We start from the raw sequence: 19,995 nt of genomic DNA, 5'->3' as shown, positions 1-19,995 counted from the left end.
AACGGATCCTAGTACGAAGAACTTTGCCAGAAGTGTGTGGGAGATGAAGAAGCAACCTAATCGACAGCAATGGGAGAAGGTTCTTGAAATTAGAGGAAAGTTGAAAGACTACAGTATGGGCACACTCTGCCGTGTGTTTGCCGAACCAGTACTTACACTTCCAAAGACGACTGCTTGCTTCAACAAGCCAAGATCGCACAACTAGACCGTGCCAACAAGAACGATCAGAAGTGGCTCAGAATCTGGCTACAGCACAGCGAAGGAGGCAGAAGCTTTCTGGAAGGCTGCGAATATCGAGCGTACGACGAGCTGGAAAATCAAGATTTGATCTCCATATCCAGCAGGCCTTCCAATGACAGGTTTACACGATGGCTAGAGATGGGTCTGATACCTCATCTGCCTATTCGTTTACGGAAGAAGATGCTAGTAAGTGTAATACCCACCCACTCTTCCGCTACGCTCACAGTCCCATTACAGGAGCCGATGGCGGGATCAGAGGAGACGGGTATAGGCCGCGTCAAGTTGGAAGTCCTCCACCGATTCGCTCGAGCACTGAATGTGGTACTTTCTGCCATTATACCGTCAACTGCTATCGTTGCGCTATACATGATCAACAATCTCCCGTATAGAATAGCGGCTGTCGCAGCCTTCTCGGGAGTATTCGCGGCCGTTCTGGCTATCTTCACGACAGCACGTCCGGTCGAGATATTTGCAGCCACCGCAGCGTGAGTCTTCCGTTGTTGGATGCAGACGCTTTCGCTGATAAACTTAGGTTCACCTCCGTACAGGTCGTTTTCGTGGGCGGAACTACGGGCGACGGCGGACAGTGCCAGTGCAGCCAGTAACATTGGACGCGACAGAAGGGTCCAGCTCTTCATGTTCCAGCCGTCCTTTCAATTGCACACAATTGCTTCAAAAGGGAGAATTTGCTTTTCCCTCTTCATCTAGCTGTACATGGGTGCATGATGGATTTTCTAGAAGGGTGCCCGACAGGCCTGTCAAGACATCGTTATCCTTGCAGGGCAGCATTAGCTCCCGTTGTCTAACCACTAGTCAGGTCCCCTTTCTCAATATCGCTGCACCATGCTCGTCGCGTGTGAGAAGGCGTATGAACGTGCTATGGTTTTATACGACGCGTGTGGCAGTCGGGAAATATCCAGGTTGGAGTTGGAATGTCCGGCAGCTTCTTCGGCGGGGTATTAGGATCTGTCGTCCAGTCGTTGGAAGCTGCCAATGACGCATCCAGACATGACGTGCCGTCATACGATTGGCTGCGAGGATTAGTCCCGGCAATGAGGCACCCATGTCATGTCGAAATGTCGTGTTATTAGCAGTGACGGAGACGCGTCGTAGCACCAGGCGAAGGCGTGATGAGACTGCAGCTGCATCCAGGTTAAAAGACACGTTGAAGTTCCAGGGAATTCGAGAGCGAACGAGTTCTTAGAGGGTCGGATGTTTGATGCATGGCGTTGCTGCAGCTCTTTCGTGTGGCCTCGGCGGAAAGGCCCCTGACGCCAACTGGCATCAGGCGCTAGCAGCGTGCATGGCTGACATTAGCCTCGCCTGCTCTCCTGTCCGTGTCCACATTTTGTCGACGACACTGGCACGCCTCCGACTGCCTCTCTTCCTGCTTCATCCGCTGTTGCTGCTGCCTCGGGATGTTCGCTCGTCCTGTCGTCTCCAGAATCGTGCATCTATCCCACCCCATGTCGCTCTTTTAGCCACCAAGCCCAGCCTTTCCTTGATATATTACCTTGTAATCCTACTGCAGACCCGGCGCGAAACTCTCTACGCGCGTTTCTTTGCCCGAGCACTGACTGCAGCGTCGTCGGAACATTTGTCGCCTGTTTGACGCGCGCAGTATCCGAGACGGAAAAACAAGAGTTGCAGCTCGTCGAGTTGTGCTGTAGCGGGAAACCCTTGGATGCACGCTCGACGGTCCACCTCGTCCTCGCAGCCGCCGCCCTCATCGCCTCCATTTGCTCCCGGGCACTTTGGTGAAGCTTCGACTCCGCCCGAGGCGCGTGAAGCAGTCTCTCCCACCTGGACGGCCCCCTCGCCGGCTCGCACCCTAGCCAACTCGAGCCCAGAGCTCCCTACGCTCCCGTCCTTCTCCATACTGGGCAACAACCCGCGCACCCCGTCCAACGCTGCGAGACACGACCGAACCGACACTTCCTACTACACGGCCAGCTGGGGCAGTCCGTACAGACACCCGCCGCCCGTCTTTAATCCGTCGCGTCAGGTCTCGACCAACTTCGGCAGCGACGACTTTGAAGAGGAAAATTCCGGACTCACATTCGGCCTCGGACATCTGCTTCCATCCCGGCTAGATCTGCAGGAAGAGTCGCCGAACCAGTTCAATCTCGAGCATCTTATCCCGCGTCTAGAACGAAACGCCTCGCCGAACCAGTTCACGCTCGAACATCTAATCCGCTCTCGACTGCCAAACTTAGTGACTCCCACCAAGGAACCGCGAGCTTCGGGTACTACTCCCCGCGCGTCCGACACGAACCCGACTTCGCAAGAGTGGGTTGAGCGATTCTTGGAAGAGCGTTGGAACCGCGAGACAAACGACTGGCGGAGTAACAACAGCGATACAGAGGGATCAGGTGGAGAACCGGATATACCACTTGCGCCTCCGCCGAAAAGAGGACACAAGCAGAGGAACAACAACAAGACTCTGAACCAGCAGGACTTTTGGCGCCACTTTAGTAAGGACCAGAAGGAAGCACTCGGCAAGATGATGGCCTCAAAGTACGCGGATCCTGAGCTGGTGACAGCCAGGCAAAACTCCGCATCTGGTCCCAGCACGAACGGAAACAGTGCCCAGGCTGAGAAGACGCCGGTACCGACTCCTTCAAAAACAGCTAAGCCGGCAGATGAAACTCCCAGCAAGCAGTCGAACAAGGACGCCTCCAAAGTAAACCAGGAGTTGTCGAACAAGCCACTTCCCGATACCCCAAGCAAGTCGTTCTTGGCTCCTCCAGGTGCAGCACCTGCGCAGCCTCGGATGCGAAAGAAGGTCATTGTCAAGGGCAAGGGCTGCATCATCTCGATACCGCGAGACATTCCCAGGGGCAATCCTGGATTCCCTCCGAAGCCGATGACTGCAGAGGCTGTGAACAACAAGCTCCGACAGCTCGAGCAGCAGGGCTACGACACTCGCGGCTTCAGTACTGGAGGCTTAGAGACACACAACCGTGCCATCTGGCCGGCTGAGGAGGATGTCAAAGCAGAACGCGCCAACTCCAACAAGCAGTACAAGGTCCGCGTCTCGAAGGAATCAGAGTGGAAGGACTACGAGAACTCTCTGCTTGAAGCTAAACTTGCAGCACTTGGTGTCAGTATCGGTGGCGAGGAGGATATCCCTCTTCCCATGTCGCGAACAGCGTCATCACAGCAACACCCAGGGCAAGGGTTCACTCCGCCGATCCCGACCTCCTCAGCTGGCAGTCTTCGCATGGCCAGGCAAGGCAGCATCGCCGGCTTTCCATTCGGACCCTCGCCAGGGCACATGTCCCGACAATCGATCGCGTCTCCAGCTGCTTTTGGAAACCAGCGTCCCAGCATGCACATGCATCGCCATTCAACTTTTGGGTCGCCTGCCAACTTTGCTCAACATGGTTACTCACCTTCAGGCACTTGGTCGCCTGCTGGATACTTCAACTCCCAAGATGGACGCAGCGGCTCCCCTGCTCTTGCTCTGAGCAGGCCTGACCTTTCCGGAATGATCTCGCCACACTCTCCATTTGGCATGAGACCCGGTCAGCAGTTTCCCATTACGCCGACGCAGAGGGACGACTTCCAACTGCAGATGCAACTGCAACAGCAGCAGCTACAGAACCAGCTTCTACAGCAGCAGCAACAACAAGTCCTTGGCTTGCGTCCGTCCTCCACTCTGGCCGAAGTACCCGAAGATGAAGACGAGGAGGATGAGGTTCCGGCTATGAAGCATGCCACTCAACCTGCACCAGAAATTGCTGTACCGCGTCCTCGCAGTCATCGCCATAACCTTAGTGAGAACCTTGAACGCGAGGCGGCGAACGAAGAGTATCACTTGGAAGAAGCTATCGACAAGCAGTTCGCAGAAGGAGGTGACTTCAGTACGGAGCCAGAGACTAACGTATCCTACAAGCCTTCCAATGCTGTGGCTAACCCTACGTGGGAGGACTCGCGAACGATCCTGCATCAGCCGCAGCCGCACAGCAAGTCGCATTCCCTCACCAAGTCTCAGAAGCCTGTCTCCTTCTCGTTCCCTGCCCAGCAGAACCCTCGCTCCGACAGCGACGGTGCGAAGACCAACGTCTCAGAGAACACAAACCCCAGCTTGGAAGATGGAGAGGTTCGCAACCCTGCACAGAGCTCTGCGCAGCACTCCCAGGCACCGTCCCAGGTCAGCAACTCATGGAAGGACAACAAGTTCGCATTCAGCAAGCCTGCATCGGCGATGCACAGCAAGCACGCTTCGCGTTCCTCCATTTCGAAGCTCAATGTTGAAGCTAAGGAGTTCAAGTTCAACCCTGCAGCGTCTTTCCAGCCAGGATCCTTCTCCTCAGGCTTCAGCTTTGCACCCGCAGTTAAGCCACCTACAGCTGCTGCTCCTGCTGCTGTCCCAGCCAACAACAAGCCCAGCATCGATGCATTGGCCAACTTCAACGTGTCGGCTCCTGCCTTTAAGCCGGATGCACCCGTGTTCAAGCCTGATGCTCCAGCCTTCAAGCCTGTGGCTGAAGCTCCTGTCTTCAAGCCTGCGGCAGACAGCTCTCCATTCCCGTCCGGTGGCTTCAACTTCTCCAGTCCGCCAGCCTTCAAGCCGGATGCGCCCACGTTTAACCCTGGCGTGTCTACCTTCAACCCCAATAAGCCGGCTCCTGCTCCAACAAGCTTTTCCTCGAAGATCTTTGGAGATGTCAACCTATCTCAAAGCGACATCGTCAAGCCCGCCACGCGCTCGAAGGCCGTGCCGATCATCCGTCCGGACAACACGCGCTCGCAGACTCCCGAGACTGAAGGCCGTGAGGACCACGAGGACGAGTCTGGCCGACCCAAGCAAGCCGACGGTCGCGAAAAGCGAGCTCGCCGTGATCGCGCTGACGGTGATGATGTTCCTAAATTCGCACTTCAGCCCGTGCTTGCGTCGCAGCCTTTGGCAGAAGTCAGACAGCCCAACGCTAGCAAGCAAGAGCCTCAAGTCGAAAGGGAGGCCGTCGCAGAAGACAAGGAGAACCTGTCGCCCGTACGTGAGCAGATCAAGGCCAAGTCGAAGAGCCCCGAGCCTCTGTCGCAGCCAACGGAAGAGGTCATCATGGAGCCTATCTCGCCTGCACCAGAGAGCGATCTAGGTGCAGACGACGATACACCTCACGCGAGCGATGTGCCTACGCCAACCACCGAGGAGCCCGAGCCACTGGGCAACAAGCACTCTCACAAGAGCACGCTTTCTGCCAACGCCAAGCCCTTCGAGTTCCGACCGCAGTTCAACAGTGCTGGCTACGACTTCGGCTTCCACGTTACGAAGCCGTCTCAAGTTGAAGATCCCGAGAAGTCTCAAGTGTCTCCACCGAGATACACAAGCAGAAGCCCAGCAACTACGTACAGGCCTAGCGACGATGGCTCGTTCAAGACTGCTATGGAATCAGGCAGGCACAAGGGCTACCCTGAAAGCGAAAGTGCTGATTTCGACCAACTTGGTGATGCTTCCTTTAACGACATTGATGCTGTCATGAAGCATATGGATGGTGAGGGCTCGGACTTTGGCGTCGAGCGCGACGAAGCCTCTTGGGACCAGTCTTCCCCACAGAGAACGCCAAACGTGTTTGAGCGCAATGACCTGCAACCCAACTTCAAGATGCGCAGCGACGCCCCCAGCCCCAGCCCCCGTCGGGGATTCTTCCCGGGACGGCCGATGCAGGGTTCTGCAACATCGGTGCAGGATCCGTTTGACGATGAGCGGGCTGCGCTCCCATACGACTCGCCTGTGCGCCACATGAACAATGCTGACGCCGGACCCATGAGCGATTGGGACGAAGGTCTTCTTACTGAAGACGAATCTAAGGTCCAGACACGCAGTGGCTTTTTCGACAAGCATGTTGATGACCTCATGGGCCGTCTCCTGCAGGACCGTCTTGGCCCGCTAGAGCAAAACCTGCAAGGTATCCAAGAGGCACTTGCAATGATGTCGCAACGTCCGGGACGCGGCCGCCGTAGCATGTCGACTAGCGCACGCCTGGACAGCGATGCCGACGACGAGGATGACGAAGCAGAGACCGACGTTGACTACCGTAACCGATCTCGTGGAAAGGACAGGAAGTTGGAGAAGATCCGATCCATCGTCCAGGACGCGCTTGAGATGCACCAATCACAGATCACATCTATTCCGGTGCCCGTTCCCGAGCCAATGATCCCAGAGAAGATCCGGGAGATCGTCACCGATGCGCTTGCGCAACACCAGCCACCTCTACAACCTGTCGAACCTGTTCCTGCTGCTCAGATCCGCGACATTGTCCAAGATGCAATTGCTTCTACCACGATTGCATCCTGGACTGAGGCTCTCAAGCCTGACGACGTCCGTTCTATCCTTGCTGACATGCTCGCAACCCATCTTCCTAAGCCCGTGGAATCGGTCAAGCCTGATGACATCCGGTCCATCGTGTTGGAAGCGTTCGAGACGCACGCTCCTCAGCCAATGCCACCCCCAGTGCCTGAGCAGATCTGGCCTGACGACCTGAAGGCAATTGTCACCGAAGCCCTTGCGTCACAACAAACGCCAGCTGTGGAGCAGTTGCAAGCGGAGACCATTCGTTCCATCGTCGCTGAAGCGCTCGCATCACACCAACCTTCAGCTCCCAGTGCGCCATCCGCCGAGAATGTACAGCCCGATATGATCCGCTCTATTGTTGCCGAGGCATTGGCAAACCAGAAGCCTGCCGCCACTCTCGAGGCTCCCGTCGATATTCCTCAGCCACAGGTTGATATGTCCGAGATCTACCAGGTCATCGGTAGCCTCAAGGCTTCTATTGCGCAGACCACTAGCCACCATCTTCAGGCTGAGGAAGTTCGTGAGCTTGTTGAGGAAGCCCTCAAGCGTCACGGCGACGAGGTTGCCGAGCGTGAGAACTCCAAGGCCGTCCAGGAGAGGGATGTTCGTATCGCGGACCTTGAGGAAATGCTCAAGGAAGCCACGCTTCGATTCAACGAGGAAGCTGAGGCCCGCCAGGCCCTCGAGGCTCGTGAAGCGGACTCTGCGCGCCTGCTCAAGGTCACCGAGGAAGAACTCACGCTTCTCCAGCAGACTTCCCGTGATGACGAACACAAGATTGGTACATTGACAGAGGAGCGAGATGACCTCCGCCGCAGCTTGAACTCATACCAGGCGGATGCAGCCGACATGCGCGATAGACTCGCCACTCTCGATATTGAGAACGAGCAGCTCAAGCTTACAAACATCGCCCTGGAAAGCTCGGAGGAGGACCTCAAGAAGAGGCTCGATTCAGTCACCGCGGAGAACGAGGCACTCAACTTTACGCTTGAGGAACACCGTATTTCCGCCAACAAGTGGCGTGGTGACCTTCAGCACGCTCACGAGGAAGGAGAGCAGCTGCGCAAAGCTATCGGAGAGGCGCGCTTCCAGGCTGAGGAGGCGACCCGAGTACGCGAGTCGATGCGCACCAAGCTCGAGAAGCTACAGCAAGATATGGTCGCCGCTTCACAGCAGGTCGCATCTGAGCGTGCGCAATGGCAAAAGAACGAGGAGGCCTCCGCAACCAAGTACGAGGTTCTCAGCGCACGCATTGAGGCTGAAGGTCGCACAAGAGAGCGTCTGGAGAGGGAGCTCGAGCGGTTGGAGACCCAGGAACGTGAGGGTATGAGACTCAGGATTCATCTCGAGCAAACCCAGAAGCACAACGCCAGACTTGAAGAGACCATTGAAGAGCTGAGGAGGGAATCTCTGGAGCACCAGAAGAACGCCCAGCGCTACGAGCGTGACATGCGCGAGGCTAGGGATGCTGCGCACGTTGAGATCCGCCGCACCCGCGTGCTCATGGAGGCCGATGTTGACGCAGCTAACAACCAAGTCAACATCGTTCGCCACGAGCTTGAGAGCGAGATCGCTCGTGTCCGCGCTGAGCTTGACCAGGTTCGCCTGGATGCTGATACAGCCAAGGAGAAGCACGAACTGGATCTGGAGGCCGCTTCCGACCTCAAGAAGCAAGCCGTACAGGAAGCGATCGAGAACAACAGACACAGCCTGCAGGAGCAGCAGCGCACTTTCGAACGTCAACTTGAGCACGTGCAGCATGAGCATGCTCGCGCTCTTGAATTCGCTCGCGAAGACAAGGATCGTGCCGATGCTTTCCACAACGACAAGCTTGCGCTCGCCGACTCCAAGCTCGACCACTTCAAGGACAAGATTGCGCTGCTGGAAGAGAAGCTTCAGGTTGCAAAGGAAGCTGCCAACGCCGCTGTTGCAGCAGCATCCAAGTCTCCCACGTCTACCTCTTCGTTCGCTCCTAGCGGCGCAGAGAAGATCTCACCCCAAGCGCTGCGCGAGTCTATTGGCGTTCTCCAGGAGCAGCTACAGGAGCGTGAAGGACGTATCGAAGCTCTTGAGCGCCAGCTTGAAGATGTCGACACTGAGGCCCCAGCCAAGTTGAAGGAACGCGACACCGAGATCAACTGGCTCCGTGAGCTACTTGGTGTACGTGTTGACGACCTGAACGACCTCATCAACTCTCTTGCTCAGCCAACCTTCGACCGCGAGACTGTTCGTGATGCCGCAATCCGCATCCGCACCAACTTGCAGATGGAGCAAAGTGAGAAGGAGCGACTCATCTCGGGCGGACAAAAGTCTCTTCCAACCCTGAGCTCGCTCTCGAACTTCGCTTCACCCAAGGCAGTTCAACTCGCTGCTGCCATCGGTAACTGGCGCAAGGGCCGTGGCGAGGCTACCTCCGCTCTCGCAGGCACTTCAACCACCACGCGAACCCAAACGCCCTCCCGTGCGCAGCCTCACTCCGCACAGTCCTTCCTCTCCGGCCTCATGACACCACCAACCTCCAACGCGCGCCGCGGATCTGAACTCTCATCCTCATCGCAGCGACCCCAGCCCCTGCGCACAAACTCGAACAGTTCGCGCGCGTCAACCGAAGCCGGTTTCCCCGCCCTGGGCAAGCAGCCCCGCACACCACCTCTGATGCGCAAGCAAGCCTACGACCAAGACGCCGAAATCGAGCCTTTCAGCGAGAGCGGCTTCTACGACGATGAAAGCACTGTTGATGGCGAACTCACGCCACTAGCGTTGAACTTTGGCCGGGAACTACAACAACGGTAGATTCTGCGACCATGACAAAACAAACAAGAACGACGAAACTGCAAAACCAACAACCGTTTCCTTTGTTAAAGATGTTTTTCCTTTTGCGTTGCTTTACCGCTCGCTCTGTACGAGCGTTTTCTGTCGCTGCCTTATCATGGGTTCTGCGCCTGTTTACCTACCTTAATGCTTGCTTGTTCTGCTTGCTCGCGTTTTTCTTTACTGTCGTTTTACAGCACAGCACAGCGACTTAGGTTGGCTATTGGAATATATACCCCCGCAAGACCGTTTTTTCGAAGTTATAGCTCAAATTGTATACAACACACAACAGATTTCTCCTGGTTATATAGCATTTTCTTATGTATGTTTGGGGAATGAACGGGATGGGGATACTGGGCGGAGGAAAGGAAGGTTGCGCGATTTGGGATTTGGAAGTAGTTGGATAGCAGATTGGGTAATATATACTGTTCTTTTTGAAAATTGACGTGTGTTTGAGTGGAGCTTCGAATGACTGTACAGGCTTAGATGGAGTAAGGTGATGTATGTCATTTGTGCTATGTCACACTACTTCGTCCTGTGCTTGGAAAGGATGTCTTCCGTAGCATGATGTCAAACCTTTCTAACCATAAACATCCTCTTCACAAACGGACTCCGTTGAAAGCTCTCCGCCTCAGCCACTGTGGGATCAACGCCCCCCTTCGCAGCCGCCGCAGCATTCTCTTCATCCTCGCCAATCTTCCACGTCCTCACCATCCACAGACAAACCGCAGCGCCGATGTACATCCACCCCGTGAAGAGGATGGCACCGGTATAGCTCCCTCCGTTGAACGCGACGATCTCGAGGCCGATGGGTTCGGAGACTGTTATCACGCGTCAGTACACACGTTCCCCCGTAAACTCATGCAATCATAGAAAAAGCCGGACAGAAAACCCAGGGCGAAAGAACAACGCAGACTCACAAGTAGTAGGCAGCACAAGCACCAACCAAGTAATACTCAACGCACTCGGCAAATCCCTCAACCCCATAACCTCCGTCGTAACCGGCGCAGCCGTCGCCCAAAACGTGCCCGCCACACATCCACCGACCAAACTAAAGAAAACCAGAACACCAAAGCTCTTCGCGAAGATCCAGATTAGCAGACAGAAGACTCCGACGAGGAATGTCATGCTGCCAGCCATGTTTAACCGGCCTATGGAGTCGGAGAAGTAGCCTATGGGGGGCCGGCCGAGGGCTTGCCCGAGGTTGAAGACGGCGCCGATGATGCTGCCTTGGTTGGCGGTTAGGCCGATTGTGCGGGCGTAGGAGGGGAGGGAGAAGAGGAGGACTATGTAGCCGAGCATGCTTAGGACGCCGAAGGCGAGGAGGCCGATGAATTGGGGTTTGCGGAAGAGGGTGTGGTCGAAGCTGACCTGGGGGTGTGTTAGTATGAGGGTTGGGATGATTGTGATGGAGCTCTCGAGCTGGGTGCTTGGGATGTGCGTTGGAAGATACAAGCCACCGTCGTCGCTGTATCCTCACTCGCATCCACATCCCCAACAACAAAGAATAGAAACAGCGAACATACCTGCCTACTCCCCACCTCCTTATTCCGATCCCGAATCACGCAAGCACAAACACTATTCACGACCCCCGCCACAACCGCCAGCGTGCGAAACGCCCACGGCAACCCGATATCCCTAATCATCGCCTGCGCCGCAAGACTATAAATCAGCCCGCCCAGCCCACTCCCCGCAGCACAACACCCATTCGCCAGACTACGGTGCGTGGTAAACCATTGCGCTGCAATCCCCACGGACCCCACGAAGAGAAAGCCCATTCCCCATCCGAAACACACGCCTTGGGACAGGAAAAGGTGCCAGATAGACGATGCAAAGGACGCGCCGATGAAGGACACGGTTTCGAAGAACACGCCGATGAAAAGGGTGGTTCGCGTGCCGAAGCGCCGGGTTGTGTATGTGGCTACGGGCGAGACGATGAGGGCTTGGGAGATGGAGAGGCCGCCGATGAAGGCGTATTGGAGGGGTGTTGCGCCCGGGAAAGTGGAGGTAGAGAGGTAGTGCGCGAGGAAGACGGCGTAGGCGGAGTTTAAGCCCCAGGTGTGGCCGTTTATGGTTGCGACGGCGGCGACGCAGATCCAGCCGTAGCCGCCGTTGGGGGGGACGTCGACTGGGTGGGTATCCGGGGGAGAGGTCGTTTTGTTTGGTTTTGATGCTTGGGGTGGTTGATGGGTTGGCGAGGTTTCTGGCATGGATTGTGGAGTGTTGGTTGTGTGGGTTTCGAGGTCCGGTTGCGGGTTTGCAATAGTCATGCTCTTTTCCGATGTTGACATGTCGTTTCTCAGCTGTCCATTGACTCCCTCCTCTTTCTCCCGTTGCTGCGGTGCTTTCATCTCCATCACGCGCGTTTGCCAAATCCTCTTCGTCTTCGTTTGCCGTTTCTCTTCGTCTTTGCCTTCTCCCGGGAATACGGTATCACACAGCACAATCCTTCCCAATCTTACAATCCCGCTCTTCCCAATCTCTTGAAACCAGTGAAAAACAATCACCTACACACTTCTGCGCACCAAGACACACACAGATTCCAGCTCGCAAACACGCGCGAACATGTTAGGAGTCATGTTTGCGCCTCCCTCGGTTGAAGAGTAAGGAAGCAAGCAAAAAAAGTGGAGGTCGACATGTCCTACGCCCTTGTCCGGAAATAAACTCATAACCCGAACTTCTTACGTTAAACCCTGCCTCTTCCGGTTAAAGCAGAGACGGAACCATGCCGCTCGGCTAGACTTATTGATGATGATGCGGATGTCGCCTGTCGGCACTGCAAGGTGAGAAGAATCATGCATGCTCATAATGACTCTTGATTCCGGTTGTACCGATGGCTTACGCATTGCATACAGAATGTTTAATGTTGTTTGATTTATTGATATTTCTACAAAGGAGAGGAAAATGTCCAAAACGCTATTCTAGCAATCTAAGCCAAGAGGTATCATCATTCGTCAACGCATTCCTGTATCCATCTACCGCGACTCGCACTGAGCCATGAACCTGTACATGCCTTCAACACCCTGATATTCCAACGGGGTATGCATGTCCATCTCATCAGCCTCGCTAGTATGCAAGCTATCGTATCCTGAAGGCGACGAAGAAGATAACCACGGGTTTGGCTCAGTTTCAAAGTCGTCTAGCTGGTCGTAGCTTTGTTCCGAATGGGTCGAGAAATCTTCTGAAGCCGCGAGTGATGGCGAGAGCATGTGCGTCCAGTCGATGTTCGGTTGTACGTGTTGGCGCTCGTTAACGGGCTTATCGTAGAATGAGCATTCAGAGGGTGTTTGGCTAGGTGCGAAGGGGAAGAGTAGCGCGATGTCTGTGCCGACGAAAGAGTCAAAGTCCGCGTCCTGATGAACTGCGCCTCTGGAGACCTCGAAGTCGTTGCATATCGTCTCCACTGTTTGCGCATCGCAGCCAGGGAAGTGGACTTTGAGAACCGAGTATTCATACGAGATCGGAAGATCGCCTAGTGCCGCCAGTCGTTGCAGATCGTTCAAAACGGCTGCAAGCTCCTTGACGGCCCTTGAGAAATCGACGGAAAGGACATCGAGGAGACCCTCGCTGTTCAGTGTCTCCTTCTCCTGTGCGAACGAGGTGAAGCCCTTGACGGCCTTCAGGGGAGTAAGAGCGGTGACGGTGGGGTTGACGTTGAAGCTGATGTAGGATCCAGGGGTGGCCTTGGGAACCTTGTTCAGCGTACGGTTGACCTGGTCTTGCAGCGCGGACACAGTCTTGAAGCGCTTCTCGCCGTTGTGAGGGTTGACGCCATCAAACTGGGCCTTCTGTCCACCGACGAGGAACGCTCGCACAGCCTGGGAGACGTTGTTGATGACTTGGGCTGGCGATGCGGGTCCATGCGAAAAGTAACGCGCGCCTCCGGCCCTGCCAGAGCCCCAGCCGTAGCCTCCTGCGGTTCGTCCAAATGCGCCACCGGTAAGGTTCGGGCGAAGGGTCGATGCGAAGGGTGCGCGGCCAGCCTGGGCGTTGACGATGCTTCCAATGCGTGACTTGGGGAAGGAGGCCTTGTCATACTTCACGCCCGAGTTGCGAGCTGCAGAGGTGGTGAAGCGACGGACGGCGGCGCTAATCTGGCTGTGGGTGGTGTACCATCGGCCCTTGCTCTGCTTGAGGTAGGCAATGCGGTGAAGAGGGTGCTTTGGGGCATTTCGAGCGAGGATAGGTTGTAGTACTGCATCGGCAGGTCGTGCGGATTCTGGTAGTTGTTTCTGTACGAGTTTCGCAGCATGCTTCCAGGCAGCCCTTCGTCTGTCAGTACGCGACCTTGGCGAATAGTGTTGCGAACTTACTTGAACGCTCTCGCGTTCTTGGCCACCGAATTATACAGATGCACCACGGCAGGTGCCATGATGGTTGTGTGTTCCAAGAGAGGAGAGAGTGGTGATGCGTCGAACTGTGGGGAAGGCGACGTTAATGAGGCGCAGGGTCAATGTCGCCACCGATCGGCACCATTGGTCTGGAACGCCGAACAATGACGACGATCACATGCCAACTCACTCACCGCACCCTGGCTTTCGTTTCAAGTGAAGTGAAGCCTGATCTTCTCCGCCTGTAAACTACCGCTGCAAGTTCCAAACATCGTTTGCTTGATAGCGCAGTGATTTAGTTATGTTGCGCTGCTGTTGCCTGGCGGAGTGTGCCCGGATGCGAATCTCGTGAGGGATGGAACGGCAGCGACTGTAGTAAAGTACCGGAATCGGAGTAGCAGCCATGCGACTCGACACCAGTAACCACTTCACGATACATGAGCGTATCATCCTGCGACACCTGGAGGCTCAAGGTAAGGTTTCACTATACGGGTCTGAGCTCAATACCAGGAACAGAAGGTATTCATTTTCGTACTTTTACAAAGCAAAAGCCGCATCCGCAGACCTGACATCCGCTTATGTACTTTGCTTCACGGAAAACAAAACTCCCAAGCAACCACATCCACCTGTAACTAAAGGAAGAACATTGTTACCATATATGTCTGAGGGGAGAGAAAGCTGCCATCGAGTTTTGTATGCTGAGTCGGATGAACATGCAAAAGGTAGACACACACACACAAAAACGCCAGCTTTCAATGCTACGAGGCCCCTAGATCCAGGAAAAAGAGGGGAAAAGCCAGATATTCCTGAGAAGGGTATTTCGTATTGTGGGATTGGTAATTCGTGTGAACATTAAAGGAAAAGGTTTCCGAGACGCGAGGGCATTCTATCGAAGGAGGAAAAAACAGTTGGTCGGCCGCCGACCGGGTAGAAAACGCCAGAACATGAACTTTTTGTCAATGTATACACAGTCCGAAAACTCGCAAGGGGAAGATGAGAAGCAACAAGACCGAAGACCGGGACGAAGACATGCATAAACCTTGGCTCATACGACAGAGTTGAGACAGCACCCTGGAAGCATCATGGCGGTGTCAACAGAGCCAAGGTATCCGCATCAAGCAGATCATCAATACGCTGTCGGCTCCGAGGGTCCATGCTGCCGCTGCGATAAACTGCTTTCAGCTGATCGAAAGCTGGATGTCGCTCGTCTTCGGTCCTGATAAGTTCAACAAAGTCTGAAGCTACCCGCTGCCGAATCACGCTCTGTGGCGAAAGCAAAGACTCGCCGTAAAATTTGGTAAGATTGGAAATGCCAGTATCCGTCCTCCGGTGGGCGGCGTCTTCGAAAGCCAAATGGCGGAACTCGTCATACATTGATTGATTGAAATTCCGAATCAAGAAATGCGACCAGAATTGGTAAAGAACGTTCATGTCGTAAGGGGTTGTGCCGATGGGTGCGTTGGAACGCTGATGAAGAGCTTTGGATCGAAGGTGAAAATACGATTCATGCGATGAATCAGAAGGGATCGTGTGAACTGGGCTGTGGTGATCTTTGACCCAATAGAGGCGAACAGGGGCGATTGGAGAAGTCGATCGAAACGGGTCGGTGTCGAGTTGTGGGTGATTAGGATGGCTCTCAGGGCTACTATCGACGTGATTAGCGCATAGGTTCAGCTCCTCTGAAACAGCATCTTACCCATCAGACATTCCGGCACCGTTGACCTTCAATTGGCAGGTGATAGACTTCTCCGGCTCATCTGGCACGCCATGTTTACTATCGATGGAGCCATTAGAAAACGTTCGGGAAACGGAAGTAGGCAACGACATTTGCGATGGGGGTTGCTTGCGCATGACGACTGTCAAACTGTCGAGTTGCAAGTCGGAAAAAGAATCAGGAATATCTCCACTCACAGCCTTTGTCGAGCTCTCGATTGGGTGACCATTCGAGACGGCCGCGTTCACTTCTTCGGCAGCCACCCCATTCGTCTCCGCCGGCACTGAACCGGCATCCTGGGCAACGGGATGGAAACCGTTCATTTGGGGATACGCGCCCTCGTTACCGAACGGGCTGAATGCTGGGGACATGGCCGACCACTGAGGGGGGTTGGATGGATCAAAGCCTGCAGGGCGAGAGACCTGAGGCTGGTTCAGCTCTTTTGGTCCCTCGTTCTGTGCAGACGGATCACGCTCGGCCATGTCAAGAACCCACTGCTGCCAGCCTTCCTTGCGACGTAGTCGGTCCTGGCCGTTCTCGCTGGTGCGGTACTCGATTGTGGCAGACTGTTGGCAGACGAGCCTGATCATGTCGATATCAGGAGACAGGCTCTTGATGCGGTTGAAACCGGCGATGAATTCAAGAGCAACGAATCCCTGAGAGTCCATGTGGCGACGTAGGTATAAGTCCTTGATCAAATTATCAACAGAGAAGTAGTACTCCCTAGTAATCTATTAGCATGTTTCTTGTGACGGGCGGATAAAAAGCATACACTTGGGTCGTGATCATAGCGAAGACCGAGTACTGATCGACGCCGTATGGGCTGTACGGTAATCCAGCGCTCATGGGCGCAGGCATTCCATAAGGATACATCTCATGCGACGTTTGAATAGGAGCTGGGTACCCGGGCTGGAACGGTGGATACCTGTATGGATCGGTGGTCAATGACTGTGAACGGTGGTTGTTGCGACCGAATTTGCCATGAGGCGCGGGGAAGAAGCTATTGCTCTCAGGTACAAAGGTCGTGGGCGATCGTGGGCCCAAGGGAAAGCTCGACGTGGAGTGCCCGTTGGTGAAATGGTGTCCATTGGTGTAGTTACCACGGCCGCCACGACCTCCGCGGCCACGTTCGCGGCCGTTAGAGAACGAACTAAAGCGCTTGGAATGACCATGCGAGGAGCCGTCCTGGAAGGTGTGCGCTCTACGCTCACCATCTCCAGCGGCGTCTGTCTGCGTTCCAGCAGAATTCTGACGTTCACCCCAGGTGTTATCCTTGGTGGGTGAGGATGCGCCATCCCTCCTTCGCTCTCCAGCACCGTGGAATTCGCCTCGGCGGCCCTTGTGAGGCTTGGTGGGGTACTGACGTTGGTAAGCGCCGTTTTGAGCAGGCACGTTGGACAATGACGATCGCCTGGGCTGCGCTTCAGACTCGGGGGGTACGGGGCCAGCGGCTTTACCAGCGGCGTCGCCGTTGACTACAGGGGCCTGGCCGTTGAGTGTAGGGGCATCTGCGCTACCGTTACGCTTTGCCTTGGGAGACGCATCCTGGGTAGCTGTCTCAGCGCGCTCGCGCCTCGTGTGTTCGCCGTTCGGTGCGAATCCATCCTTCTCGGTCTGTTCTGCACCGTTGCCAAAGCTAGTAGGCCTGCCGCCGTTCACTGCTCCACCACGTCCTCCAGGACGGCCACCTCTCCTGGCGCCTGCCGCGTTTGGCAGGGGCGTGTTGAACACAACTGTTGGTGTGTAGGGGATTTTTACCCACTCATGCTTGCTAGTCGAAGCGCCATCCTTGCGCTCCTTCTGCTCCTTCTCGCCCTTCTCTTGGGCCTTTTTGCGATCCTCGTCGATGACGGTCTCGGGAGTCGGCCATGACTCCTGGTCGCGGTTCGGTGGAGGAGGCAGCGCGCTCGAAGCCGGAGCGGCCTTCGCATCCTTCTCGGGGAACCTGCCCTTAGCACCGTTCCTCGCATCGAGGTCACCCTTGAAATCTTTTCGTCCCTTGTTTCTGCTCTCGCCGTTTGTAATCTTCTCTTGAGATTTTGAGTCGCCGTTCTTGGCCTGAACTCCGTTTGCCCCATGGGGCACTCCATTGGGAGTTGTTTGAGGCGCAACCTTCTGCACCTGAGACTTAATTGTATCCGCTCGTATCTTCCAGGGGTTTACAGTCGGTACAGGCGCCTCTTGGAGAGGCTTCGCAGGCACGTTCTTGGCCTTCTTGACCTTGTCAGAGGTCTTCTCGACTGGCTCAACCGACTTATCGACCGAGGTGGAGGCCTGAGACTTGTTATCCCAGGTGGTCGACTCAGAGGAGGTGTTCGGTATCGAGGATACATCGTCGTCCTTGGTGACTGTCGACGAGGTGGAGGCTCCCATATCCGGCGAGGATATGTTGGAGGCATCTACGGGTTGTGAGACCTTGACCACATTGGGTGCGGCTTGCTCTGTGCGCGCCTCGCGGGTTTTCGCAGGCTGCTCAGGGCGCGACTCAGACTCGACGTCTTCGGCCCAGTTGCTGGGTGAAGCGCTAGTCTCTGGGACAGATGCGCCGTTGCCGTCCTTGGCTGGTGTAGCAGAGCCGGATGCCGACTTGCTCGTGGTGGCAGGCGTGACGACGCCCTTCGCGGCTTGCGCATATGAAAATGTGGAGGCCATTTTGGAATTTGTGAGGATCTCGACTAAAGTCCGGCTGGTAAGACGAGAGTAAGCGCTTGGGGTCCCCGATGGGAGCGCTGCGGCAAGCTGGCCAACAGGTGTTGACGCTGGTATGTCCGGAGAGGTTGCTCTTGACCTCCCCGCACGCAAATCTCTTTGCTGCTACCAAGCCTTGCGTTGACGACTGAGCGGTGTGGCGGCGATATAGCTCTGCACTGATGGAGAGCTGGGCAGTGTGCTGGACGAGGGCTTTGTACCGAGGCGGTCTCGCACAATGTGAGGAAAGTAAATGCTTCCTACTTCACTGTTTGGCGACTGTAACGGTAATTGCGCGTACTGCAGTGACGGGGGTTAGCGAAGGACACAGGTGCTACAAGCGCAGTGTGGGCAGCATATAAGGCGTGGTGGTGGAAACAAGTGACGTGGGGAGTTGTGGTGGAGGACTGGGAGCGAGCGCACGACAAGTCAAAATGACTGCGTGGGCCGCCGAGGACTAAGCGGGAAGGAGCGCGAGTGAAAGGCAGAGCGCAACTGGGAGAGGCCGAAAGGCGGAGAAGGGGAGGAGGGTTGCGCAGCGTGCCGAGCAAACTCGAGGCGGGGAGCAAGGCAGGAAGCAAGCGTGCGGCGGGCGTGGGCGGTGCTGTGGGCGGAACTAACCTCTGGAGCGAGTCTGCGTGGGCGGCGGGGTGGGCAGGCGCGCAGAGAGGGCAGCTGTGACTGCGTCGGCGGAGTGCTCGGGGTGGGCGGTGGGTTGCGGGCGGATAATGAGGGTTGGAGGGTGCAGTGAGGTACGGGCTCCAGGCACACGAGGGTTGCGGTACAGGCTCGTCTGGCGTGCGTGCAACAGCGACGGAGCGGGCTGAGGCGGCGTCTGAGGGTCGGATGCGACGTGATCAAGGCAGACGGGGCGCCAGGCAAGAAAATTGGCTGTCGTGTGTGCGGGAGAAGCAAGCGTAGGTGGGAGAAAGAGGGTCACTCTCAAGCGCGAATTTTTCTTCGTTAAGGTGGTGCTCTAAGAGAACCCGACAGCCCACGCTACTTCGGCGCATTCACCACGACCTCGCCCAGGGCCCGAGAGCCGCCGTGTAGCTGCTAGCAGCTGACATGTCGCTGGCCTGTTCTATGGCTGCATCTGCGTTGACAACCCTCGCATTCATCGTGGTTCTGCATTCACTTTCCAGCAGCGCAGTTGACGCGCTTCTACACGCCAATGACGTCTCGCGAGTATCTTCGACCCCTCACTTGCCAAAAGCTGTTTTATACATGGCTGCCTACGCTCCAACAAACAGCAAATCTCGCCGTCTGCTCATGTCAGCGCACCTGCTTGCACCCAATTGGCCTTGGATCTTGGGACATCGGGCGCCTCGGTGAGGGCCGTGTTGTGCCGGCACTTTCACGTTCCTATGCCAATGGTCGGCAGCACGAGCGAGCCATCTATCGATCCCTGTGCCTACGGGAAAACGGAACGCGGCCATTGACCTTCCCGATTTCTGCCGCGAGCTCCTAGCAGTCCGTATTGTCTGTCTGCGATATACAAGCCTTCATAGTTATGCCCTGCCAGCTAGTCCTCAACTGTCCACCTTCTCCGCTCTACCAAGAGCACCACTATGTCTTCACCCATCCTAGGCGCTGTACCCGATGCATTGGAACTGATAAGCTGCGGATACTAATCCCGTTATAAATGGTTTAACTCTATGAAGCAAGACCAAGGCGCGTGTTGCTGCACGTCAACGTCGACATGGTGTTCATGCCATGGGGTTTGGACGTTCCGCTACGCCTCGAGGCCGAATGCGCCTCGGCATCCAAGTACGCGTAAATTGAGAGTCATTCTCAAACACAGTCCAAGCAGGCCACAATGATGTCAAAAGGATGCCTAACCTGCGTATCTCACGTATCATCCATGATCCATAGAAGTTGCGTCATGATTGCTGCCCTGTTCTAATTTC

The 19,995-nt window shown here is 55.7% G+C and overlaps 4 protein-coding genes across 4 annotated transcripts; 1 reads left to right on the top strand and 3 right to left on the bottom strand.

The window, feature by feature from the left end:
• Positions 1-1,924: 1,924 nt before the first annotated feature.
• J4E92_009597 (uncharacterized protein) lies at positions 1,925-9,334 on the top strand (the record flags this gene model as incomplete). Its single annotated transcript, XM_051500943.1, has 1 exon — positions 1,925-9,334. The coding sequence occupies one exon, from the start codon at positions 1,925-1,927 to the stop codon at positions 9,332-9,334; it is 7,410 nt and encodes a 2,469-aa protein (XP_051348886.1).
• A 588-nt stretch (positions 9,335-9,922) lies between these two features.
• On the bottom strand, positions 9,923-11,562 carry J4E92_009596 (uncharacterized protein; the record flags this gene model as incomplete). The annotated part of the gene is made up of 3 exons (XM_051500942.1): positions 9,923-10,173; positions 10,273-10,723; positions 11,149-11,562. The coding sequence occupies 3 exons, from the start codon at positions 11,560-11,562 to the stop codon at positions 9,923-9,925; spliced, it is 1,116 nt and encodes a 371-aa protein (XP_051348885.1).
• A 765-nt stretch (positions 11,563-12,327) lies between these two features.
• J4E92_009595 (uncharacterized protein) lies at positions 12,328-13,724 on the bottom strand (the record flags this gene model as incomplete). Its single annotated transcript, XM_051500941.1, has 2 exons — positions 12,328-13,618; positions 13,666-13,724. The coding sequence occupies 2 exons, from the start codon at positions 13,722-13,724 to the stop codon at positions 12,328-12,330; spliced, it is 1,350 nt and encodes a 449-aa protein (XP_051348884.1).
• Positions 13,725-15,375: 1,651 nt separating this feature from the next.
• Positions 15,376-18,049, bottom strand: J4E92_009594 (uncharacterized protein; the record flags this gene model as incomplete). Its single annotated transcript, XM_051500940.1, has 2 exons — positions 15,376-16,120; positions 16,170-18,049. The coding sequence occupies 2 exons, from the start codon at positions 18,047-18,049 to the stop codon at positions 15,376-15,378; spliced, it is 2,625 nt and encodes an 874-aa protein (XP_051348883.1).
• Positions 18,050-19,995: the final 1,946 nt, after the last annotated feature.

This window comes from Alternaria infectoria (genome assembly GCF_024043175.1).
Source record: "Alternaria infectoria strain BMP 0036 chromosome Unknown scaffold_25, whole genome shotgun sequence".
Classification (NCBI taxonomy): Eukaryota; Fungi; Ascomycota; class Dothideomycetes; order Pleosporales; family Pleosporaceae; genus Alternaria; species Alternaria infectoria.
Note: the sequence above shows the minus strand (reverse complement) of the source record. Positions and strands in the feature narration are given on the sequence as shown.